This window comes from Rhea pennata, chromosome Z (genome assembly GCF_028389875.1).
Source record: "Rhea pennata isolate bPtePen1 chromosome Z, bPtePen1.pri, whole genome shotgun sequence".
NCBI lineage: Eukaryota > Metazoa > Chordata > Aves > Rheiformes > Rheidae > Rhea > Rhea pennata.
The window spans coordinates 78,345,441-78,372,310 of record NC_084702.1 but is presented as its reverse complement, the minus strand read 5'-3'; the positions used below and the strand labels follow the sequence as shown (position 1 = coordinate 78,372,310).

Here is a 26,870-nt window from a genome sequence, read left to right as displayed (position 1 = left end):
ACTTTGTTAAGCTTCTCTTGAGAGTACAAGTTGCACTTTCAGTTATGTAGGAGTTTTATTTTCTGGGGTCCAAGCTCTTTTAGACATTGCTTAGTATCTTTTTCATAGACTTAACAGGCTCTGCTGCCCCTTTGAAAAAATGGGAGAATCTGTTAGCACACTTACTGTCCAACTGTATTTGAGTTGTTCAAATGTCTGTTTACTGTGGTGTTAATACTAATCTAGCAGAACCTGTCCTCTTTTTTTCCTCCTTTCTTAGTAATCTCCTCTTCTGTTGAAGTATCCGTCACTGACTGTAAAGGTCTGCCGGGAAGAATCTCATTCAGCTTCTACTGAGGATAAGTGCAGCTGCAGATCTAAGTCATTTTTAAGAGGAATTCAGACTTGTGCTTTTTATATAGCATTGACTTGACATATTAACTCATCCCTCTAGCAGATACTTAAAAAAAAATCCCTGTTTCAATTCTTGAACCTTTACGTTTTCTCTTTTTAGGAAGGGAGATCAGGACCTGCATTGCTTCTCATGATTTGTAAGCAGGAATGTACTGCTGTAATGCTGGGTTACTGCTATAATGACATTTGATGAATGTGCACATCTGGTTATGTACATTTAAGTGAAAGAGATGGCATCCTGTCATTATAATATGGGGTGATGGAGATGCAGGTAGAAAGATTGATCAGTTCTGCTGGGACAGAAAATGTAGGATTGAAAAAGGAGTAGGGTAGCTATTATCTTGTGAAAGTAGCTTAAAAATTTACATTGTTAATGCAAATCTCTTTTAATGTGTTCTAACTGAGCATAATGCAGATAGCTTCCTCTGCCACCCCTAGCGGAGGGGGGAATTAAACCCTAAGCAGAAGTTGAGACATTTAGGCCAGCCAAACTATGTTTTGTAGTAGGCTTTTGTATGGCGGAACAGCTAGCTGAGATGCCTTTTACGAAGACAGGTAGTATAATTAGCATAATCACAGAATCAGTAAGCTTGGAAGGGACCTCTGGAGATCATCTAGTCCAGCCTCCCATCACTGGCTGGTACATAGACTTTTCAGACTGTAGTAAGGAGAAATGCTAATTGCCAGTGTAAAGTGTTGTCAAGTCAAAGTATTAAAAGTAGAGAAATGCATAGCATATTTTCATTTGAAACTCAACATTAAGAAACTATGGTCAGGCAGATTTTTAAGAACTGTCTTCTATGCGGAATGTAAGCACATTCATCTTTTTAATTACTGGCTTTGGTTCATCTATAGTGCATCTGGACCTGACATCTTCAAGACTTGAGTTAGTCCCAAAGGTTTGGTGCATCTTTTTTGATCTTCCTTTCAGCTGTGTGGGCTCTTGAATCCCGTTGCCATCTGGAAGAAGAGATTGGAACAAGAGGAAGGATTGAGTTCTCTCATCTATCTTGAGGGTCTTAAAAGTCGGCATCGTCAGTGTAACAGATTGGCTTCACACAAGTGCAACTTCAGTCCAGCTACACTAGTGATGAACTACAGTCTTAACATAAATAGTTGTGTTCCTACCTTGGATTTCTGCCAGTATGTTGTTTTTATAAGGTCTTTGAGCTAAGATTTTATATAGCAAAAGTTTTTTTTCAAAAAAAGTAAAAGTTGCCATGCAAGCTATAGATCTTGAATCGGTAGATTTTATCCTGATTTTTCAGGCAACTCTCACAGAAGAAGCCATCAGCTATGATAAATCAATGTCACTTGCCCCTTCCCTTTGAGAAAATGAGCTTTCATAAATCTAGTAACAATTTCTCACTGTTTTACCTCAAATTTGGATTGCTTGGTGTAGCTTTTCAAGCAAATTCTCTACATATTGTCCGACCCCTTCTCCATACCCTCAACCAAATCTCAGTCAAGGCAGTAAGTGCTGTGACTTTTAGGCTGGCAGTTGTCCGACACTTTGAAGGTGTTTGAGTGTGTGCCTAAGTAACCTCTAGTTCAAGTTAAAACCTGATTTTCCTGTGTTCTTGTTGTTTTTTCTTGTTTAGGCTTTCAGTGAAAATGTCAGGCTCACATCTTTATGTAAGCCTTTGCATGAGAACTTTAGAAGTTGAAAACTAATTTTAAAATGGATAAATGGAGTACTGTTACAGTTTACTAAAATTATTTTCAGAGGCAACTCCGGCACTGCAACTGTCTCAGAATAGATGAGGACAGAGAAAGTAGATTCAGTGGTAGAAAGAATCATGAATGTAAGAGCTGGGAGAAAAAACAGTAAAGAAGACAGTTTTGAACATTCACTTACAAACATGCTACTGACTGTAGATTTTGCAGGATATGATAGTCAGGAAAGATGTTTGGGGTTCAGTGAGTTACTTCACAAATAAGCAAGTTAAATGTCCGAGGCCATTTTCTAGTGATCCCTGAGTAATATGGGCTTTGACTAGTGTAAAGCAATTTACTTTTGTAGTTTTATTTGTTCTTTCTAGTATTTCCACTTCGGGTAGAAAGGAGGTGGTTTACTGAACTCCTTTTAGCTGCTTTACAGCCATTCCACTCCTTTGCAAGAATAAAATAGAATTCCAGTTATCTGTGAAGTGTGACAATATTTAATGACTTGTGTGTAGAGTTTCTGCTATTTTATATACCACTTTGAAGTGTATCATCTTTGAAGTGGTTCTGCCTAACTTGTGTCTGATGTAGTATTGTTGCAAGCACTGCATTTAGTACAAAAAAGGTAACTAGAGCATGCAGCCTGGCTAATACCATGAACAGTTTTAGTGGTGGGATGGTTGCTTTGTTCATTCTGTCACTGTAAAAAGGTAGTAATAAATTTATATTAGCAAAGAACTGCCAGCCTAAGCATGAGAGTGACAGTGGGGTTCAGTTCCTTTGGGTTCAGGCAAAGCACAGTTTAAAATTGTGCTGACATCAGATTCTTTCAGCTATAACCTCAATCATTGATGAGACTCGATCTCTACTTCTATTTGAATAGTCTTTCCCCTTTGCAGATGCACTAGGGGAAAGTTACAGGGATATCTTGGACTATTTGCAGTGCAGTGCCACACACAGGCAGCAGCTTATCTGATGCTGTAGTCATTGGTGTTCAGACAGCACTTGTGCGTACTTGCTTGGATCTCCAAATAATATGACTAGCTCTTAGCTGTGCTAAGAAACTAAACTTTTAATTAAGAGATCTGGATTGAGCACCAATCTGAGGTGGCTTTATTAGTTAGCATTTGAGTATCCATGAGGGCTGTGGATTGTCCTGGGTGGATGCATCTCTGGTTACTGAGGCTGCTAATTTGGAATCAGTGCCTCTGCGAGCCAGAACCCAAATGGTTGTCTGCATTTGCTGTGATGAGGTTGTACTGTCACGAATTATCATTAATATGCTGATTGGTAATGGTAATCTTCCAAAAAACTCAAAATGGCAGCCTTATCCTTTTTTCCTTTTTTACCTAGATGAGTCAGTGTCCTTTGCCACCTAATCATATTCCAAATGCAAGAATCTGTTTTTGACTGGTGTTCCATTTTAGTTGCTGTCCATCTGTATATTTGAACTCTTGAATGTAACTCTAGTGTGCTACTTTAGACTATTCCATCCTGGGTAGTTTATATCTAGCTAGTATGGAATTTCATATGGATGTTGATCCTTCAAATAGGGATGTAATACATCAAAGCAAGCAATTGTATTGTATACTTTGCAGGATGGCCCAAATCACATTTGTCTATGTCCGTTCTTTATTGGCAGAGAAACAACTCTTCTGTATTTGAACTGGGACTTTATAGTTCAGTTTTGTAGTAGGCTTACGGATATTATTGCTCCTGCAGTGTGGTTTGCACTGTTGATGCTGCTTGGTATCAACATCCGTAATATATAGGCTTTAAAAATAAAAATATTTTTTGATTATGTGTGATATTTAGGTTCTTCCTGTGTCCTCATTTTTCTACTGCATATCACTATTTTCTATCTTACTAAAGGAAGACAGTTTTGGCATTTTGTCTCAACAAAAGCATTTGTGAAGCATTGCTACAGCTCTTTGCTGTTTAGGTAATTTCTTGCCCAGCGTAGGGTTTTTTGGAACTCAGATTTTTCCTGTTAAAGGAAATGATGAAATGGAAGAATTGAAGACATACTCTGTACTGTTGCATGCTGATAGCCACATTAAAGATTTTTCTTGCCAGAACTGTATAATATCATCTGAGATGCTGCTCCTTATAAGCAAATAAAAAGTCAAGTTGCAATGCCAAATCCTGCAACCCTTTCCATTTAGGGAAAGGCTGTGACGGAAGTAGCTTCAGTTCCACCCAGTAATAACTATCTGACTCTTTATTCACTGCATCTGTCTTCTAGTCAGTCCAGAGGTTGGAATTGCAGGACTAAGTTGTCCCAGGTTACAGCTTAACCAGATGTTTGCTAGAACTTTGCCTTTTCCCTGAAAATCCCTCAGTCTCTCAGGGTAGCTGTTTTTCCTTGCAGGTATTCTTTGAATGTTTCTCCTTCTTCCAGGAAATAGCTTTCTCTTGTTAGAACTTGGCGTCTGTGAAATTGAGCCAATTTGATGCTTTAGATCCCTAAAGTCCCTTATAATAAATTCGCCAATTCTGTTGTGTCTGCAAAAGCAGCAATCTAGTGTTCAAACAAGCTTGCTCTGGGAGTGCTGACAGACACAGAACGTGGTGATTTGCTAATCTAAACCATTATTGAAAAGACAGAAATACTAGCTTTTGTCTGGTTGAGACTTTGTTTATATCAACAGGTCACATTGTTTTGAGAGCAGCACTGAAAATGCTTCTTGGAATCAAAATGTCTGCTCTGGTTGGAGGAATTACATTCATTTTAAAATTGTTGTTTGGAGTATATTTAAGCTCTGTCTACACAGGAAAGATTTAAGTCCGTCTTGGACACAGGAGTCAAACTGTATTTTGAAAACAGTGATGGTTTAGCAATGTTGCCGTATACAGTGGGTTCAAAACCAAAAATCTCTGCTCCACAAAACATGAAGCCTGAAGTGTGCTTCAAGACTTTGGTTTGAGGGCAATCTGCTTGCTAAAGGTTAAATGGCAATATGTTTTGGCTACTTCTCTCCTAATAAATTAAACGTGCCTGGGAATGTTCCCAGGCACCGAGGCCAACTGGCTTATGACTGCCCACATTCACACTCTTAAACTCTTCTCTTCCTGGGCAAGGGGGCTACATCTGAACTGCCTGGTGCCAGTTCTGTGCCAACTCTCAAACCTGAGAATTGTGTGGGAGAATGCTCAATGACATGGGCTGATGCTGGGGAATGTCCTAGCTACTTTTAAGCGTATGTGATCATGTTCCAGCACCTGGGAATGTTTCCAGACTAGTTTGTGCATACAGATGTTAGTCCTTAATCCTTACAGATCCTTTATGAACTAAGGCAAAGACTGACTCTTCATATCTCAAGAGATTTGGGACAATTTAGAAAGGCAGGTTGCCTCCTATTTGGTTTTGATTCTCTCCTACATAAGGAGGAGATAAGAAGCGTAGACTTTCAGATGGTTTTGGTGGTGGTTTAGATGTCTTTCAGAATCCACCTTTTGGCCACCAGTGTGCTGGGGTGAGTAGGAGTGTCTGCCCTTAATCAAACTATTGCTTGTATATGAATGAATGTATTGTGTCAGAGTAGTAACTGTAGACTTTCATGAAAGTTCTTTATAGCAAGTATGTTTTTATGGTTATGAGGAATTGCGTTCTGATTTTGCATCTATATGAACGTTGAGAGTCCTAGTTTCCCCCCGCTGCCATGCCACCCAGCCAGTAAGTCTTGAACCTTCTTGGTGGTGGATCCTTTATGTAAGTAGGAGAGAGGGGAGACTCAAATATTTCTTCTAGTGGGCAGGAAAAGCTGTGTGGAGCTCTCTTTATTATTGATCATACAGGATGATTTCCAGCAGGCTCTTAGTGTTTGATCATGAGTTATTGGAATGGAAATAAAGTCCAATAAAAACATGGCTACTAATCCTAGTTCAAAGCAGATGTATCTCCTGGAAGGCAGCATATCACATAGGCTTCTGAGTAATGGAGATTTTGCTGTCCTCTTTAACGGACCATTTCTTTTGTAAAGAAATTTGGGTTTTTTTTGTTTGTTTGTTTTTCCCCTGCTTACTTCCTTACCACCTTCTTTCTCCATGATGTCCTGGGTTTCGTTGCAAGTTATGACTCCATCCTGCATTGCTTCAGAATAGCATTTGTCTTTTCATAGACTTTGGAATATACTGTCAGTTTTGACAGTTCAAATATTGATGAGAGAAGAGGCTAACAGTACAAAATACTGTTCCTGTTCATCAGATTTTTGTCAAGCGCTTTAAGGCTTTACTTTTGCGTGCATTATCTTAAAAGCTGTGTGAAGCAACTTCGTGGTGGCGTCACGCTTGCACCAGTGACGCAGTCAACAGTTTGAGACCACGTGCGGTATGTGTCACCGTGTGAGTTGTGGAGCCCCGCTGTAGCGTAAGAAGACATCCTTTGCTCAAAGGTGGCAAGCAGTGGGTTGTCGGAGCTGATGCGTCAGTGTGCAGCACGCTTCGTGTCTGCTGATTCTTCTTCTCATTAAATGTGTGTGATGATCCGTCTTGCCAGCAGTCGGGGTGCCTGTTTAAGGACACACAGTACAGTGCAGCAATGCTGCCTGTGTGTCTTCAGGGCAACTACTTTGACCCTCACGTGGCTTCTGGCAGTGTGCTTCCTCAGAAACATTTTAGGAATACGCAAGGGGGCGATTGCAGACTCTGCTGATCCTGTGGTGGTCAGGTTTCCCTCTTCTGACCGCTCTGTTTCTGGAGAGCGGTGCACATCTAGGTATCAGGTTGGGGTACGTGTTCAGAATAGTTGACTCTTCTGAGGAGCTGGATATGTATCAAAGAACGAGCCTTTACATGTGGCTCTGTTTTGCCAATGCAAAAAGACAGGAAGTTGTCTAGATGAAGACTTGCTTGTGTTCATTATCAGTGAAGTGCCCAAGGGAGTGTGGTGTGGGGTTTTTTTGTTTGTTTTTTTGGTGGGGGGAGGTCGTACTTGTGTCGCTCCACAAGGAATAAAGGGAACTGATCTGGCTGAGAGGTGACTTGCAAAACAGTAATTTTCCACCATGTGTACTCAGGGATCAGATGGGCAATTTGCTGATTTGACTCACCTCCCTACTGCATGAGCATTCCCGTCTCCCTTGGCGAGCTGTTTGAAATAAGGATGTGGGACAGGTCAGAGGGGGACCCGAGCTATTCATTCCTTTTGTCAGTGGCCCAAACGTATGTCTTATTGAGGCAACCACAGGCTTAAGGTGGTTGTCAACTCGTAAAAGTGGTCTAAGTACAGTACTGTGCTGTCTTCTAACGCTAATGAAATCTGTTAATGAATTTCCCTGTGAAAGGAGGAGAAATTAAAATGTCCCTTCTCTTTATTAGAGCACTGAATCCAACCTCATAAGTATGTCAGCCAAGTTTAGCAGCTTAAATTTAAATATCAAAGCTTGTACTTATACCTCAGTTTGGTGAACTTGGCTTCTTTTCTTCATGGTAAACTTCTCAGAGACTATTAACTTCAAAGGTAATGTACGGGCTGGTCAGACTTAAGGCGTTGTGATTAGCTAGTGGAGTTGTAAGCGACTTGTCAAACAAATTCTCTTCATTTCTGAGATGCAAAGTCAGGCTGTGTGTTAACTTAGGTAAAGTAAATTAATGTTCCCAGTGGTGGCAGAACATGTCTGTGACAGACCTGAGCTTGATTTACAAACCCATGGGTGTGGTTTTTTTTTTTTTTTTTTTTTTTTTTTTTGTGTGTGTGTGTGTGTTTTAACTTAGCTTAAATTTACTACTGCTGCTGTTAGTTTGTGGCCATCACTGGAGACTCCCTTTTCTTTACTGCTCTGATCTTGTCGTTGAACCAGCTCTATAAAGAAATGGGTTGTCTCTCCTTTCCTCCTGCTTTCCTGGTCTGCTTGATTTACTAGTAAAAGTTTTGTTGTTCTATAATTAAATCGTAAAATACAATGCTATAAAACTGTATTAAACATTGCATTTTGTGGAAAATAGTATTTAGTTCTTTAATCAAAGGGAGTATGGAAAACTGTGAGAATTATCAGCTGTAACATGCTCTTCAGAGTCCAAATTTTCCTGTGTTGGGAAAAGCAGCAAGTTAGTATCTACATGGAGAATGAGATTGATACTGAAGTGGTCTTACCTGAAAGTTAGTTACCTGACAGTTCAGTTCTAGCTACCCATGGTGTTTGATTGAAATCTTAGATCAGTTTATCTTTAAAAACAAACAAAAACAAAAAAGCAACTCAAACTACACTTTAAAATTGAATTTTGTTAAGAGCTAGGCTGAGGAAGTTTTGCCTGTTTTAAGGAACATTACAGCTGTATTGACTACTTAAAACCAGAGAACTTGTTCACCTTTTAAAAACATTATCATTTACCTTGAATCACGTGTTCCATTTTAATAGCCTCCTTCATATAGAAAATATAGCATTAGATGCCAGTTTAAATGCAAACCTAACAGTGCTCTATCTTCTATGTGAAAGGACGTATTCTGTACATTTTTCCATGTTTGACATCATGGTGTTTTGAATAACCATGTTCCATATTCATATCAATTTTTTGTTTTTGTTTTCAATTTATGCACAGCACTTGCTCTGAAATTTGGGGACTGAGTACACCAAACACGATAGATCAGTGGGATACAACAGGCCTTTACAGCTTCTCTGAACAAACCAGGTGAATATTCTGCCCTCTCTCGCATCATAGAAATCTTGTGGGAGGGATTGGCTTTGGAGGGTCTGTAGTGGGATGCTTTACCTGTAAAATAGACTAAAATGCTTCGTAGGCCTCTTACGGTACAGCATTTTAAAATAATTGCTTGCCAGTATAGAAATCTAAGTGTTCTCAGCTGATGTTTTGACCAATGAAATTCTAATTCTGGAGTACTCCTTTCTCATGCCAGTGCCCTTGAAAGAATAGGAAGACTTGTTAAATGCAAGCTCTGATGTGATTTGGTGCTTATATTAAACAAAGTTGAGATGCTTAATTCTTTAGACCTAATCTTACAAAGTGTTTAAACTGCTTTGTATGCCACAAGCTTTCAACTAAATCTTGCTAATTGGATCAGATATGAGCTACTGAAGAATTGTTTGTAAATTCTTCAGTAGTTAATGTTGGGCAAATTCCAAACAGGGTCTTTATTTTTTCATGTCACATTACTTAATTTGTGTATTGAGGTTTGTCTCCCATCCCATAACAATCATAAACATCTGCATTTGTGTAAGCATATGCAGTCTGTCTTAAAACTAGCAAAACATTTTCAGCTGGTAGCAAGGCAGATGAAGTCAAGAAGATAAACTATACAGCCCTTATAAGATGTGCATTCATGCTTTTTGCGTTACAGTTATAATGCCATGTGGATCACTTGGGCAGCTAACTGCATCTAGGCTTATTTGCAGTGCTGTGAGAATTTTTATGCTTAAAGCCGTAAAGCATCCATGCCACAGCAAAGCTGTGGGGTTTAGAAACCTAAAGGAGTATTAAGTGTATGATTTTTTTTTTAAACTACTATCTTACGCATTTCAAAAAAAAGCATATGAAGCAATCATCTTAAATATTTGGAGGTAAAGTGGCTTTTCAGTGAACCCCAAACTCACTGGCAGTAGCTTGTGTAGCTCAAAAATAAGTTAAAGCACTATTTGATATCATCATTTTTCTCTTACATTTGAAGCCTCTTACCAAGCATATAAATGTCAATAATGGTGCCAATCCACTGAAATCTGAGAATAAACTAACTACCCATGCCGTGCGTGTACACTGTTGCTTAGGTGATTGAGACAGCATGTAGTCTATAAATCCTTCTCAACATCTTTTCCATATAGATCTCTCGATGGCCGTCTACAGGTATCTCATCGTAAAGGATTACCGCATGTTATTTACTGTCGCTTGTGGCGCTGGCCAGATCTTCACAGTCACCATGAACTTAAAGCAATTGAAAACTGTGAATATGCTTTTAATCTTAAAAAGGATGAAGTATGTGTAAACCCTTACCACTACCAGAGAGTGGAAACACCAGGTAGGAAGACTACTTTGGCCATTCTATAGCAATATCTGTCCGTACTTATTCAGCCTAATGTTTTAAATGAAAAATAGAAAAGGATGATTTGTTCTCTTGCCAGAACTGCAAGGTGTTTGAGAATACAGATTTTGAGACTACTATCCACTGAAAGTTCTTAACAGTAAAGCTACTGAAAAATCCACACTTTACAAATGTGTTGAATGCCTTTGATAAACACTTCTGGTACTACTAGCAATTTCTGGTTGGTTAAGTGTAATCCAGCATGAAAATGAGAATGGAAATGATTTACTGTAGCTGATATAGGGTAATCTTACTCAACAGAGACCTCACAAATCTTTCTGAGGTAGCCAGCAGTTCTGCAGCAAATATAATTCCCTGACACTTAGAAGTCTTCAAGGAATCTACAGACATTTTTAGACTTTTTAGGTGTGTTTTCTTTTAGCTCACAGAAGTAAAGTATGTATTTTTGAGTCTAATGCTATAAAATTTTCTTTCCTAGTCTTGCCTCCTGTACTAGTGCCACGGCACACTGAGATCCTAACAGAACTTCCACCTCTTGATGACTATACCCATTCCATTCCTGAAAACACTAACTTTCCAGCTGGAATTGAACCACAGAGCAATTACATACCAGGTATTTTCTTAACTCTCTCTGTAAACAATATGCTTAAAATTTACTATTGGAACAAAGATGGTAATTTCATCCTCTTTAAGTGATATAATGGCTTGGAAGACTCCAACTAAATGTTTTCTTGTTGATTTTATGGATGGATATATTAATATCTGATCACGCTTATTTGCAAAACGCAGTCCTGTGTGAAGCCACATGTGCAGCTGTGTTAGTACAGTAGGCTAGCTTACCGTTCAAAATGCTAGTGAATACAAAGTAGACCTTTGCCCCAGGCTTTAAGCCTGTTTTACAAACATATAGGGGTTACCAAATACTGTATATTGGAGATGGAGTAGTAAACTGCTGCTCAATTTCTTAGCGTGTATATATGATTTGGAGGAAGAGCTTTCAAGTTGCTGTTCTGACAACTCTAGATGTGGATTTTTTGAACTGTAGGTTGCAACTAATGAAAGCCTGTTTTGCGTATTTTTTACTGTTGTGTCCATACACTTTTATCCTTTTTTAGTATGAAAGAATAATGTAACAAAATTGAACTGTGAAATAATTCTTCCTCCACCTGTTTGATTCTTCCCTACCCTGAACAAATACCAAGACTAAGCTGCTACTGTGCACACATACGCATGCATCCATATTGTGAAGTAAAATGAGCAACTGTTGTTTCCTGCCCTAACTTCCTGTTTCCTATCTCTTCAGGAAGTTGCCTGGAGTATAAAACCACACAAAGCTGAAATTTCTCACTACATTAATTCTCACTTAATGTACTACCTTTCAGCATCCAAAAACTGACGATGAATAAGCTAAAAATTCAGATCCAGATTCTAGAAAAATAAGATTACTACCTTGAGGCTTAAAATACATAGAATACAAGACATATCTATGTGTCTTAAACAGAATGTTGTTTGCATTTTCTTAAGTGTACCTCAGAATGAAGTGGCACCTTAAAATCTCAATGGATTTGATATCTGTTTAATTAATGACATATGTATTGCCAGCTAAGGAGAGCAGATCCTTTGAGAACAATTTAGAGTCTTGGAATTTGGTGTTGCTTTTTAAACTTTTTTTAAACTCTAGTTTAAGGGCTTTTGATAGTGTTTTCAGACAACTTACTGGAAAGCAACTATTTTAAAATTCAATGTGTTATGTAAATGAACTAAAGCAGCTATGGATAGTGATTTACAAGCAGTCTGAAGGTGTTTGCGAGTGTTCGCGTGATAAATGCTAATGCAGCTAGGCACAGCTTGAATTTCTGTAGAGTTCTTTCCTGTCTTTGCCATTAACCCTCCTTTTGATTCGTGTTGTGAAATCTTACTTTATTTGGCCTGACTGACTAATCTTGAATGCTTAACAGGTTCTGATAAGTCTTGTGCGTCTTCACAGCCAGCTACAGAAAACCCTTTTCTTTAGCTGCAGACCAGAGTAACAGCCATGATAGTATTGCACTGCAATACTGTCTTGATACTCGAGATTGATTTCACATATGGCATATGTCACGTGTGCTTGCTGGGCAAATGGTGACGATGGAAGCACAGGATGGCCTTTCAGGGCTGTACGCTGCCTTCGAAGTTAACAGTGTGCTGAACAGCACTGTCCGAACTTTTGGCAGTATTCGCTCTGCTAAGGGTTTTTAATGCTAAGTTAGAGCATTTATTTCCAGCTGTGTTGGTGTGCAGCCCCTGATCTGAAAGCTGTATTAATAGTACTAAGTAGGGGAAATCTCTGTTCAGAGAAGCTAGATATGGAAATTATCTGTGCCAAAGAGCCTATATTAGCAACTGGAAACAGGAGGTGTGGGTTAGATTGGAAATGGTTATTGACCTTTACCATGGTTGTGGGCTTAACTAAAATAAATGACTCAGATGGGTGGAGGCCACTTTATCGCAATGAATTGTATAAAAATGTTCAAAACAGTATGACTTTTATCGCCATACTTCTTGCCTAGTAAAGGTTTTCCTTAATCTTCCCTTTAAATGCTCATTTGTGTTTTTGTCACAAAGTTTTAATATTTAGCCTACTAGTTTTACAAAAATGTACTAAGAGTTGATTCTTCTGTTCATTTTTAATCAACTGATTTTTCTGCTGCTGAGTTCATTCCAATCTGTTGTTACTGTGAATTTCTGACAGATACAATTTTATTTTAATTCTCAAATAGAAGGCTTTAGCTTTAAATTTCTGCTTTTTGATAATATTGTAATTAAATATGTTTAATCTCTCAGATATCTCAAAGGCAATTCCATGGCAGTAGTAGAGATTAGTTAGCTTCAAGCACTTTCACTAAAGAAATTGAGGCTTTGCCATTAATTTGTCGGAAAAGAGACTTGTCCGGTTCAAAGACAATTATTTCCTGAAAGGCAGTTAGTTAACTCATTATCTGGATTGCAAAGCGTATTCTTGAATGGAGCAACTATGCTCTGATATTTTTAGATATTTCTGTGAAACTAAGACACAGTTTCAAGTATCAAAATGCTTCAAACTTGTTTGCTTCAGTCAGTGAAACACTTCTAGAGAAAGCTGGCTGAAAGAAGAGGTGATCTTTTCATAGAAGTTGGAAGTTAGAATAATAATAATGGAGCTTTTGCAGGGAAAACTGGTTAGATAATACAGCTGTAGTTAATGAGTGAAATTGACTTTTGGATATTAAAGAAAAATGGATTTGGAGACTGAATTGAAAGCTAGTCTTGATTAAATCTAGCAGCTTCTAAACTGTGGGAGGGTATCTGATCCTACGGTTATACTACATAAGGCAGCTTGTATTTTTCTCTGGAAGTCACCAGATGGTTTTCTTGTTTGTAATCCTAGTAAATGTGAAAGCTGTTGATCAATACAATGAGTAACGATTTTGCAATTGTGAAAGTATCTTGCATTGTGTGGAATAAACAGGGATTGTCCATTAATTATATAACTTTATCCAGTAAGCAGTTGACAGGTATACAAGAGAATGCATTTTACATAGACTATAGGACTTCAGACCCATTAAACATCTTACTGGAAGGAAAAAGGGCCTGAAAAGGGAAATTCTAATTCAGTGTTCGGGTAACATATGAGGCTCATTGCAACTTGCGGACAAAACCTTTATAAATTTCTGTAGTCATTGAACCAATAGATGGATACTTTTTTGACAGAAACACCACCTCCAGGATACATCAGTGAAGATGGAGAGACAAGTGACCAGCAGTTGAACCAAAGCATGGATACAGGTAAAATTTCTTTTTACCGCTTCAAAGATCAGGGATTACTAGCTGAGATCCATCTACACGGTGGCATGAATTTAGCTCAAATGATGGTGGGTGGCAGCAGTAGCCCTCTGTAACCTAGTCTTTTGTCTTTAAAATATCACTGTCTTTTGTGGACAAAATAACTTTTGCTAGAGGGAGTGTTTTTTAAAACATGTGCCATGTTAAGTCCATTTCATTTGGTTCATAACAAAAACATCTAAGTCTTATAAGGCTTCACTGAAAAGCCTTAAAATAGATTTTGAAAGCTGATTGTTTTCAACCTGTCCCTGACTTTCCCTGCTGAAGACAAGCAGGAGGGTGTTAGGTCTATTGGAGACAAGATGTCTGTTGGCCTGAAGTTACAGAGAAACTGCTTTATGAGAACCTGCCTGCGATACCTTATTTCTGCCATATATCAAAGAGTTCTTGTATAGAAGAGTCTACTAAAAGAATAGTAGTGTCTTTGTGTGAAAGGAGTTTCTAGATAATCTGTTTGAATTCAGACTTGGATGAAGAATAGTTAATGTGTTGGATAAGAACCTCCTGCTGTGTGCTGGCAGACTTGAGTTTTTGGTTAGCTAATGTTGGCAACCTTCTTCAGTTAATTGGAATGAACTGCACTATCTTATGTAAGAATTGCAATGTTTTCCCACTATGTGACAGTAGATAGACAGTAGATAAAAGCCTGACTTCAGCAGTAACTGTAGGAATGTTTCTGTGCAACCTCTTTTTGCACCTGAATTTTACCTACTAGTGTTCATATTGCATTGGAGAGTCCACACTTTTCTGAGTTTTTTCTTCCTCTTTCCAGGAAAGAATAGTTTCCTCAAATGAGGAAGTCCAGCTTGTTCTTTTCTAGAGATAAACCCTCTCCTTTGAGAATAGAGAGGTAATATCTTGATTATCTTGTCCACTTTTTCTTAGCTTTTCTCACTGAATCTAGGAAGAAGTCACTGATTTCTCACTGGATTCTAAATATTGTGCATAAGTAAAGACACATTGACATAGTGTGCATGAAGTGAGATGTCTGCCAAATATGACTCTAAGATGTTAGTAGAATCTTTACAAGGAGGGGTAGGTTCCCAAGTTTCTGGAAAATTAAGTGTAATCTTTATTAATCTTCGTTCGATAAGGATGTGATGTGCTGGAAAACTGGTTGTAGGATTTGTGAAGTTTCTTATTTCCGAAGAATTTTAATATAAAACTAGTAGCTAGATAATACTCATACCTTCCTGTCTGAAATACTGAGAATCATTTGCTCTGAAACAATCTGTGTTGCTCCAACAGGATCTCCAGCAGAGCTGTCTCCTAGTACTCTCTCCCCAGTTAATCATAGCCTGGGTAAGCTGGAAATACTTCCAATTGTTTCTGTTGTGTGATCACTCCTCTCTCTGTATGTAATTACATTAAAAATTAAAGTGTACTTTCAGAAAATAGAAGGCTGTAGTAGGGGGAGGTTCACTTCCTGATAAACATAATATGATTGGGCTAATAACTGGTGCTAGTCTACCTCTGTAACTGTTAAGCTTCTAGCAAAGAGAAAGGGTTATACAATTGTGTGTGTGCAGGAACTGCATTTATAACACACATCCTTTAAAGGACAATAACCTGTAACTAGTTTTTTAGGTAGATACCAAATTTGAGGGGCTATCAAATCTCCCTCGCATACTAGTGCTCCCCAGACTTGCTGTCTCCTGCTGTATGTCTGTTCTGCTGCTGTTCTAATACACTGTTTCACCTGGGACCACAAGACAGTAGTTGCTTCCCTGTTAGCTACCTACCTGCTTTGAACAGGTGTCATTGTTGTGTGTATATAAATGCCTAGGGCAGGTCAGAATCCTGGGATTTGCTTAAGGAATTGGGGAGCAGATAGGATAGGAATGTGCTGTTCAGAACATTGGGTGAATAATTAGGTAAGAAGGGGAAGTAACATAGCAAAAGCAGAAGATGCACAGGGAAGTTACTGAGGTGTAGAAGTGAGAATAAAAGGAATTTAGAGGTGCCCTGAAAGAGAAAAAATGGAAATAGTGTAAAACAGGGGAACATCTTTTCCATATTAATCATTCTTTCCTTTGTGTGGTTCAATGTTTGATAACTTCACTGAATATTGCCAAAATCCTTACAAGTTACAGAAAGGCAACAGAAGTGCCTCAGTATGTGTCATTCACTAATTTTCACTATGTTTAGTTTAACTATTTTGCTGAGCAAAAATGCAAGTACTAAAGTACATGAGCTGTTGTCAGATGAGGTCACCCCTTCTCCTCCTTCCTTCCCTCCTCTTGTGGGGAATGTTGAATTCCATTCTGTTTACTGGAATAGATAAAAGTGACAGCAAGCAAAAGTTAGAGTAGTTTGAGAAGACTGCAGCTGTCCTTCCTGGAGGAGACGAGTAACAGGGCAGAGAGGTATCTTTTCAGCCTCAGATTCTCCATTACTCTTATTGTTTGTTTTTTTTATTTTATTTTTTTTTTAGACTTGCAACCAGTTACTTATTCGGAGCCTGCATTCTGGTGTTCAATAGCATATTATGAATTGAATCAAAGAGTGGGAGAAACCTTCCATGCATCGCAACCTTCACTGACTGTAGATGGCTTTACAGATCCATCAAATTCAGAACGATTTTGTCTAGGTCTGCTTTCCAATGTAAACAGAAATGCTACAGTGGAAATGACGAGGCGACACATAGGTAAAAATCGCTGATCTTTTAACCATTTGATTTCATTTCAGCCATTAATCTGATCAAAGCAGGATGAGCAGAGCTGTGCTTTGGGCTCGTCTCACCCTTGTGCAGCCAGCCGTTGAACTTCTCCTTTGAGGCTTCCTGTAGAGAGCATGGTTTGCTCCTGCAAAGGACAGAAGTGGAAAGATGCAGAAGTTACTACTGCCTAATCCAGAGAAACAGCTTCTAGTGTGGCAGCCAGTTGCAATACAGAGGAGTGTAATGGTGGCTGAAGGTGAAAGGAGCTGTCTTCCTTTCCTCATTCAGCAGTATCTAAGTTAGTAGCAGCAGCAGCAGCAGTGTCACAACTGTCAGGCTGAGAACAGACATGGGGAAGTACTCAGCTGTATGGTATGGGTATTTTTGTTGCTCATGTAGCTGTTCTGTCTTCTGGAGAAAGATGATGTGCTAAACAAACATCTTGTGGGCAGGTTGTGGCCTTCAGGCTCCCAGCTGGACCACACTGCCCTGGGTAGCTTTTAAATTTGGGGTTGTTTATCGTTGACATTTAAAGTGTAATTAGAAAATATTAAAAGGTTACTCAGCTTATTGTAACTTTTAAAATGTTTTTTTTTTAAAAAAAATTAAATTGGACATCTATATTGCCACTTCTCTGGCATGTGAAAAGCTGCCGTTGAGGTAATGTGCTGTTTTGATATGACCAAGGTTTTCTTGGAAACAATTAAGAATACTGTTTACCACAATGCAGCATCTTGCTTTTAAGTTCTGTGTTAAACTATGTTTTATTTTTTGATGGGTTCTTTTTTCATTTAGCAGTATTCATTGGTGGTATTGTTTTTTTACTGAAACCTCTATAGTAGAAGTTTCTGACTCCTTCCACCCCAAATCCAAATGCTTATGTAATAAAATTTAGATGTCAAGAAACCCAGGATATGCCTGTGCTGACTTGATCAAAATGGTCAATGATGAGGAAAAGCAAACATGTAAGGAATTCTCTGTTCTTTTTTTAAGGGAAGATCACAATTTGTTTAAAAAATATTTTTCAAAAGAGGGAGAGGGATTCTTAGAAACTAGGACCTTTAAAGGACCTGCTAACTAGAACTAGTTAACTAGATCAGTCCTATACTATTTCTGTCTTTTGTGCCAGAATAATTCATCTAGATATTTTTTTTCCATTCAGAACAAGATCACAATTTAGAAGTGAACAGGGTGGCTTTGGGTTTTTTTGGTAACAGGGCTGAATGAAGTCCTGTTGTTTTTTTCAAAGTAGGGAAAAGAGGTATGCAGTGGGTCGTTCAGTAGTTTAGTAGTGTGGCTGCACATATGAGGAGTCTGTAGATGGAGATTACTTCTATTTTGCTTTTTTTTTTCATTGTCTGGTACAATATACAAATACAACAGTTTTTAATGCTGGCGTTAAGTTTTAATAATGTTGAATCTAATCCTCTTTTTATTCCAATTCCAAGTATTCCTTCAAGTGAAAAGGTTTTTCGGAAATGAACACTGCTTCCTAGCTTGGACTTGGCTGTAAGCCATTACGTGACTAGAAAATTCTAGCTCCTCTTGACCAAATACTTTTCTGCTCACATGGTGTATGTTTGCGAGGAAATAAAAAGGGGTGTGTTTTATATATATATATATATATATATATATATATATATATATATATATATATACACATATATATATATGTGTATATATATATATATATATATAGTGTTTTGCTCTTACTACAGCCGTCAGCCCAACAGTATCGTCATCTAGATAAGTGATTTCTGTTGCTTTTGAAAGAAAAACCTTGGCTTGGCCTTCTCTGGAGGAGGGGAAAAAAAACTTCCTTGTTTGTAGATCTACTTGGGTCATATCGTAACTCAAGTTCCTTTGGATTTTGTTATAGGAAGGGGAGTACGTCTCTACTACATTGGTGGAGAAGTTTTTGCTGAGTGCCTAAGTGATAGTGCAATTTTCGTTCAGAGTCCCAACTGTAATCAAAGATACGGCTGGCATCCTGCAACTGTGTGCAAAATTCCACCAGGTTAGTAGCCTGCAAAGATTTTTTTTTTTTCCCCCCAAAAAATCCAGTGGTGTATTTGTTTTCCTTTGGGCACCTAGGAGGGGTTTCTTCACAGTTTTGGGCTTATGTAGTGAATACAAGCACATGTTAGTTGTACATTTTTAACTTTTTTTTTCCTCTGTAGGATGCAATCTGAAAATCTTTAATAACCAAGAATTTGCTGCTCTTCTGGCTCAATCTGTGAATCAGGGTTTTGAAGCAGTCTATCAGCTTACTAGAATGTGTACTATAAGAATGAGTTTTGTTAAAGGATGGGGAGCTGAATACAGGTAAGAAAAAAACACTTTGCTTTTAAGAGTTCATCGTTTTCTTGTTTCGCCAACACTCTGTTTTTGTCTGGCTGAAAAACCCTATGTACAGGCTTCTTGCCGCTATTGTAGATGTGCTGTCTGCCAGTTGAATGCATGAATTTTTTTCTCTCTCACTCAACTATGGAGCTCCTAAGTAATAAAGACAAGTAACCTGATTTTAGTATTGCATCGAAGTTAGCTGTTGAGCAAGGCACATCATCAAAGTTCACTTCCCTGATCGGTTCTGCTTGCTTGCTTACTGTGGTGAAACCACTGACTACATCCAGAAGTTTCAATGTTTGTGCTATGATTATTCGCTGTTTGTTAAACCTATAATCGTTCTAGTCTGTGCTGTTCTATATAAACTGCAAGGAGTTGGTTAGGATATGATACTGGATTTAGTAAATGGTACCCAAGGGAAAAAATTGGAGCAACTAAAAGGCCATTATGCAGAATAAAACAGCTGGAGAACACACATTTAAGGGATGGCAAATACTTTGGAACTTGTAGTGGAAAAAATTTTGCAGGAGTAAGATGACTCTGTGAATGTGGTAAAAATGCTAAAAATGGTTTTTGAGCGGAAAAAATAGTCCTTTTTCTGCTTTTGAATGGATTCCAATGATATTCTCTATTAACAAAACTAAAAACTAACTTAAGATGGTGTCTGTTTTTAATGTAATATGGGAATTTGGAAAGAAAGCATCTGACTTCTAACTGAGCAGTTTTAAAGCTGGTTTTATTATTTTGGAGGGTTTGGAGTTGTGGTTTAAAAAAGAATCCCTTAAACGTCTCTAGAAAATGCTCACTGAAAGAATAGAAATCTGACAACATAATGATTTTTTTAAAAAATCCAAATCGTTCCTGATTTTGGAATTGAATGATGCCATGCTGGTTGCACTGTAGATCCTGGGTTTTTGATTCTTTTATCTGCCTTGTAATATATCCACGTACATGTGAGCGTCAGTATGTGGGGGAGGATGCTCGGCTAAGTGAAGCCAGTTTTGTAAAAGCCGAATTACGTGAAATAAGAAATTTGAGCAATGGAATAAGTTGGTACCTCTTTGTTAGCAAGAGACGCAAAAGAAAAATCTGGCTCAAGTTTAAAGAATTGTTGGATTTGGCTCAAAAGGAGTATGTATACACTTACACATAATTAAATACAACATTCAAATCAGAACAGAAGAAAGGCTTAAGCAGTCAGATGATATGGAGACAGCTTAAAGTGAATGGAGTGTTAGTGCTGGGTTGGAGCAGTGGGGAGACTCTGGGGAAAGGTTATTTCTAAGGAGGGAAAATGTTGTTTGTTAGTGATCTGTAAACCCTTTAGAGATCATAGAGTTGAAAAAGCTCCAGTGGAAACACTCCCAGGAAGAGATCAGAAATTGGTTACTAACATAGTGCTGTACTAGTTTCCTTGCGTATGTTTAACGTGGTGCTAATAAACTATTGATGCAGTAAACTTCTAGGTTAGGCTGCAGTTGTGATTAAAGCAAGAAGAGGTTGCTACTAACATGCATGACTGTGAATTTAAATGAATATAGTCTGAACTGTCAAAGTGGGGTGAAATCAATTGCTCTTGTAAAACTTGTGTGCTTTGTTACTATGTCAAAAATGTTCTTTGTAGACTTCGACAAAGCCAAAATAGTATTTAATTTTTTTGTTTGATATTGGCTTAAACTGAGGATTATGTTAGAAGTTCATACGCTGGCAGTTAAGAAATCATACTTACATAGGAATCCAGAATCATCTTCTGAAGAAAGTTAAGTGGAGGTGATTACAGCAGAATGATGTATGGACTGGAAATTCTCAAGTAAAAAAGCTGAGTTTTAGCTTTGAGCAAACTGTTAAGGGACCGACACTGTTTTCTCTTTTGCCAGTTTAGTGAAGAGCTAGGGCTGTTGAACAAAACCAGTTATAAAGTGTTGAGGAAGTATGTTATGGAACACGTTGTAGGGGAGTTGACAGTGGTGGAGTAATGCACTTCCTTCTTGGGGGGAGGAATTGAGACTAAATGGAATTATATTTCCTGTGGTTTAGCTTGTTCTTTTATTGGATCACTTTGTTTTGGCATAGGCATTCAGTACTAAGATAACAGTGTTTTTTCAGAACACAGAGAGCACAGACCCTGGCTGCTTTCTAGTCCTAGAAAACATAAAAACCACAGACAAGTCTTGAAATCTGTCCTCTCACTGGCTTAATTTTTCTGCATTTACAGTTCCTCTATTTATGTAAACAGATTTACTTAAAGTGGAGGGTTGCAGTGCTGACACTAAAAATGAAGTTTTGTTTGTGCCTGACTAATCTGCTGTCATTGAATCTTAATGCATCCTTTTTTGGCTTTGGAATAGCTAGAATTACTAGGGAAAAACTGGCTTAGCTAGTTTTGCCATTCTAGTTCAGGAAAACTCCCATGTCTGGAGTGGGTAGTGTGAAATAGCAGGATTTCTCAGGTAGAGAATGTCTAATACCCATTTCTTTTAATTTGGAAATGGAAGAGAAGATTTTTTGAATAACGGATACCTAAAACAAGGACACATGGGAGAGGAAGGTTGTCAACTCTTCAGCATTACTGAGGCTTTCTGTGTGATGTTTAATTAAAAGGCTTCTATCCTGGAAAAATGCAGAGAAGTTTATAGCGGACAAGGGAAAGACACAAAACTGTTACATAAACTGTTTGCGTGAGGATGCTACAGTACAAAACAAATGTAGAAGTATAAATACAGGAAATCAGAGATGAAGTCTGATGTTCCTTTGAGATAACATCACTTAACACAGCGTAACCACATACTGTGTTACGATGCAGGGTTTTTGTCAAGAGAAACTTTTAAGGGAACTGTGCTAGATGTTGTCAGTTGCTCTGAAAAGCCAAATGTTATGATTGCGATAGTATCGTGCTATTCAGCTTTGCTGATTGTGCAGAGCAAGGTATTTCTATTCTTTCTTTTTCAGTAGTTGTCTCTTAAATTCAAACTCAGTTATACATGCAAACTCTTTGAAGATTAAGATACTGCTGTGGCGGGCTGACTGTGATACAAACACTAGATCAGCTTCAGTTTTGAATCTCTTTTTGAAAGTAGGACTTCTGGTGGTACTTGAAGCAAATGCTGCAGTTCTAGTTTTAATCTGCAGAGTAAAACTATATTCTGGACTTTGAAGATATACCTGTAGTTACTGATGTGTCTTATAAACGTGGAGTGTTTTTGCAAAGATATCTGAAAAACCTCAGTACAGTTATGCAATAGTTGCAGATTTTTATCTTTGTGGGGTATATATGGATGGAAACATCTGATCAGGTGGTGGAGGTCCTTATGGTAACCGAAGCTGTTTTCTGATTTTTTTTTTTTTTTTTTTTTTTTTTTTTCCACTTCATTTTCCAGGCGGCAGACGGTAACAAGCACTCCTTGCTGGATTGAACTTCATCTGAACGGACCTCTACAATGGTTGGACAAAGTATTGACTCAGATGGGCTCCCCTTCAGTACGCTGCTCCAGCATGTCGTAAAACTCCTTCCTCCGTTACCAGTGGGCTAAATATCGAGTCCAGTCAACAGACTTAATATAACAGTTCGTCTGTCGTAGTATTTGTGTGTGGTCCCCATGAACTGTTTACTATCCAAAAAAGGTTTTTTTTTAAAAAAGAAAGAAAACAGCACTTGAGGTCTCATCAATTAAAGCACCTTGTGGATTCTGTTTCCTATACTCTGATACTAGATGAAAATTTAGTGTATAGAAACGCCTTCTTCAGAAAGAAGAAGGGACAGTTCTAAAGACTCTTAATGGTGTTTTTATTGGGTATATAATTGAGTGTCCTAATGGTTTATCAATAACATGAATAGTTAAGTATATGTACAGGTAATGTATCATGATCTCAAATATCACAGTATTGTGCTGTTCTACATTTTAGTTCCCATAAACAGATGTTTGGTTTTTTTTGATTGGGGCAAATCTCAAAATTCCAATACTCCTTTATTCTTTTATATTTTTTTATATAGGCAGGTTTTCAAGTTGTCCTAAATATAAAAAGCAGACTTTCCTTGTAGAAAAGCTTAACTTTTGCTGCCTTCTTAAAGAAAAAGAATCCCTCCATTGGAAGGGAAAGAAATGTCTGAGATTCATCTCTGAAATCTTAAGACACATTATATGCTTAATGGGGCCTAAAATGAATTCATATTTTAAATTCCAAGTATCCATCACACTAGGAGTCTACTTTTCCCTATCCATCTGAGTCGATGCACCTGTTACCAGCAATAGATAGGCTGATGGTGCTGGCACTGATGCGTTTGGGACTTGTCTTGTATCTTGAATCATTGAGATCAATGTTTTTCTCATGGAGTATGAATTTGTAGTAGCGTTGGATACTGGATTAAAAATACAAGGTTATTGGCTAACCCCTTACATCTGTATGTTTTAATTAAGCAGATGTCACTAAATCTCATTTTTAGTTTTTGAAGCCAAGTACCTTGAAAAATCCTCTCCCAGGGTAAACTAGACTCTTACGTTTAGTTTTAAATAGATGCAGCTTCTTAACATATTTCAGTAACAGAACTTAAATTTCTGATCTGAGTGGCTTTGTATAGGTTACTTACATACCAGATCATACGCATTCATTATGTCATAACGGGCCTTGTTATTAAAAGTAGTTGCTTCTGCAAAACCTCTAGGATAGTGGTTGCTGAGGTATGACCAGCGAAGGAGGACTTCTAGGTTCTTCATGACAGTGCATGTTATTGTGAACCCTTGGACACTACAGCTGCACCATATTAAAAATACTCTGAAATATATTCTACAAATAAGTTTGGGTTGGGGAAGGGTTGGGAAACTGTATAGAAGGGTTATTCTGACTTGAAAAATATACATCTTACTAACAATCTTGTGATCTAGCTGTCTGTCATTCTTTTGTTATTGTGGCAGTAGCAGGATTGCCTTGTCTGTTTTTTTTTTTCCCATTGTTTCATCCATTACACTAGTACTGTACTTTGTAAGTACAGCTAGTGATAACTTAGCTTTGAGAACAAAAATGTGGCCAGTGTTACAGCTTTTAATCAGTTGACTGAATTGATAATAGTGATGGATATTTTTATGCCATAATGACTAGGGCATAGAAGCAATACCAAAAATTAAGCCTTGAAAAAGTGGGCCAGACAACTCTTAAAAATTGGCAAAGCAGTTACCAGTTTGTGCTAGTTTTACCAGTAGACTAATGTATTGGTAGAACTTGTGAACCTAAGAAATAAGCTTCATGCGTGTTGCATTTGCCTAATATGTGAATACACTAATAAAAGTTTTAATTCTCATGATGGTTGTTTTTTATTATTATTAATTGCTCTCATATATATATTTTTTCCTGTTGAAGGAGAGGAACTAACCAACCTAAATAAATGGCAAGTCTCCTGCATGTTGTGGCTAGAAAGCTATAATTTAGTTAAAATCACTTCTCGTATGGCTATCTTGAAGGCTCTGGATCTGTGTTTATTTAGTGATACAGGCTTCTACTCCAAGCTTATAAAAGCAGTCACACTTTTTTTTCCTACCAAATTACATCTTACTAGCTCAGATGTTTACTTTCACCTATGAAACAGATAAGAGCGGCTGGGTGAAAGTCTCCATTGCATTTATGAGCAAGTTGCAGCTTGAATCAGTCGGGTGACCTCATTCTCTAGTCTTCCTTGCTGCAGGTTTCTGTGTGTTCTTTTAGCTGTGGCAATATTACTTACTTTGCCTTGAACATTACACTAACCTTGATTGTAGGCTTTTTTTGGTGCGTACTCCCAAGTAGTTAGCGTACAAGGACACTACAGACGTTATCTGTGGACCTGTGGCACTGCCTGCTTGCAAGGTCATCTTGGTCTGTGTAGAAGTCAAGCTTTTTGGCTTTTGTTAGTATTATCATATAAAATATTCTTTTTTTTTTTTTTTTTTTTTTGCCAACAATATCAAATGCCTGGCATCTTGCCTCTTTGATGTGTGAGGATTGGTAGTGGAACACCACCTCTATAATTCCTCCTTCCTTTTGTGCGTGTTGCCTATTTAGGTGGTAAGCTCTCTGCAACTGGAATTCTCTGCTGCTATTATAGTGTTTTGCACAGAGTCCTCCAACCTCTTTTAGCTTCTAAATACTGTTAAACAAATCTAGAATATTGTGAAATCTGTAGTGTCATCTTGTTCTTATTCAGGGCATTGTGCTTAATCAGTATTTAACCTCTTAGAAACTGATTGCAGGCAAATAGCTTAAATAGTTTAACTGTAGACTCCTTGTAATCCACAAGGAGAAGTGAGCTCTGAATGTGGTTGGTGCTCTGAATTGCTTTCAAGTAGAGAACCTAGGCTATTGGCTAAGGTGCCTAATTTAAATGCCTAAAGTAAGTATGAATGTCTACTTTGTTTAAAATAAAAATGCTTGGGTGCTGTCAAAAGTAGGCTGCTTAGATGTTCGGGAGTAGTAGCTTTAGAGTAATTTTACGCAGTAAAAAGTAGAAATCACACCTAACTTACTTCACTAAGGTGGGGGGGGTTCCCCCTTCATGTGTTCAACTTGACTTTTAATGTTGAAGTGGGAGGGTGTGAGGTTTGGGGGTTTGATAATCATCTGCCTCCATGGCAGCTCAGAATTGTTGGCACGGTGAACTGAAAGTGTTTTGTTTAACCTTCAAACTTGTCATACTTCATTGTGGTTACAGCTTTTTTTAGCGTTGCAAACTGAAATTTTAATGCAGCTGGGTTTTGAGTTAAAATATTGTGAAATACAGGATTTCACTATACTGTGCCCACACAGTGTTTTACTTAAAGAATGAAGCAGGGTTCGTTTTACCAAAACAAGTTTGACTATAACCTGATTTTGGGGACTTTCAAGCTTCATCAGTATTCTGAAGAGTTGAAGTCCTGTCTTTGCTAGAAGAAATACCCATCTCAAGTAACTTGCCAGCTATATTAGAAAGTACTTATAGGAGGAAGGATTTAAATTGTTGTCTAGAGGTTTATTACCAGTAGGAGAATATTAATGAAATGTGTATTTTCCTAATCTCTTAAGCTTGGGTGTTAACCAACCATTACAAACTCTTCACACTAAAGGAGGTCATTCAAAAATAACCTGTAGCTGTGTTGGTCCTCTTCTCCATATTTCTTTCCTGTAAGAATTCCTGTAGGAAAGGTGGTTGGTGTTTCTCTTGGGAAAGCACAATTTGCAGAGTAAGTTTTCTAGTAATACATTGTCACAGCTACAAAAACTAGAATAGAGGCTTCAAAGCTGAGAACAGCCTTTGATGTTACACTAGCTGTTGCTTCATTAACTGTAGTCAGGATTGAATCTAGTCATTTGGCAGGAAAAAAAAGTAGATGACAAATAATGGACATACAAATATGTGAGACCTTCATTCTCTTGATCATCTTCCCCTGTGTAGAATATCTGGTCAGAAGGGATTGTAATAAGGTCCTTGACTTGTTCTGGTACTTTTGAAATAGGTTCCAAAGTGACAATGGACATATGCTCCTGCACGACTGTGTTTTTTCCTTTTAATTTGCAACACTGAAAGGCGAAACAAGCCTCACTGGTTGTTTTTCATGTTAACAGTATCAAGCTGTTAGCTTGTCTAATGCTTTAGTAAGGTAGATTTAGTTAGTTATGTGTGACTTATAAGTTGAACTTACGAGCAACATGCACCTGATGAAGAGTGAAAGATTATTAAACTGCAGCTGCTGAAAGCTAAATTTATCTTTGAATAAAAGGGTGACTGTTCTCCATCATTTATCTCCATTATTTATCTTTTGAGAGGAGTTGTCTAGGCAGTTGCTCCCCTTTGATTGGGGAATAACTAGACAGGGAGACTGGAGGATCTAAAGCATGCAGCATTTTACAAGGAAGCTGCAGTAGAGGCAGTACTGGTTTTAGAGCCCTATTTAGAGCAGGGAATTCCAGACTCAGTTATTTGTCAAATATTCCAAATTCCTCAGAAATATG

General features: G+C 37.9%; 1 protein-coding gene across 5 annotated transcripts in view; it reads left to right on the top strand.

Moving 5' to 3' along the window:
• The window catches only part of SMAD2 (SMAD family member 2), a 50,333-nt gene extending 26,123 nt beyond the window's left edge, over positions 1-24,210 (top strand). For 4 of the 5 annotated variants that reach the window (XM_062599231.1, XM_062599230.1, XM_062599232.1 and 1 more), the window contains 9 exons: positions 8,599-8,688; positions 9,834-10,027; positions 10,530-10,664; positions 13,781-13,855; positions 15,161-15,214; positions 16,347-16,559; positions 18,451-18,588; positions 18,752-18,896; positions 22,295-24,210. In XM_062599231.1, coding sequence (XP_062455215.1) covers positions 8,599-8,688; positions 9,834-10,027; positions 10,530-10,664; positions 13,781-13,855; positions 15,161-15,214; positions 16,347-16,559; positions 18,451-18,588; positions 18,752-18,896; positions 22,295-22,418 — 1,168 coding nt within the window. In that variant the 3' untranslated portion in view covers positions 22,419-24,210. The remainder of the gene's footprint in view (positions 1-8,598; positions 8,689-9,833; positions 10,028-10,529; positions 10,665-13,780; positions 13,856-15,160; positions 15,215-16,346; positions 16,560-18,450; positions 18,589-18,751; positions 18,897-22,294) is intronic. The other variant, XM_062599233.1, reaches the window with a different exon arrangement.
• Positions 24,211-26,870: the final 2,660 nt, after the last annotated feature.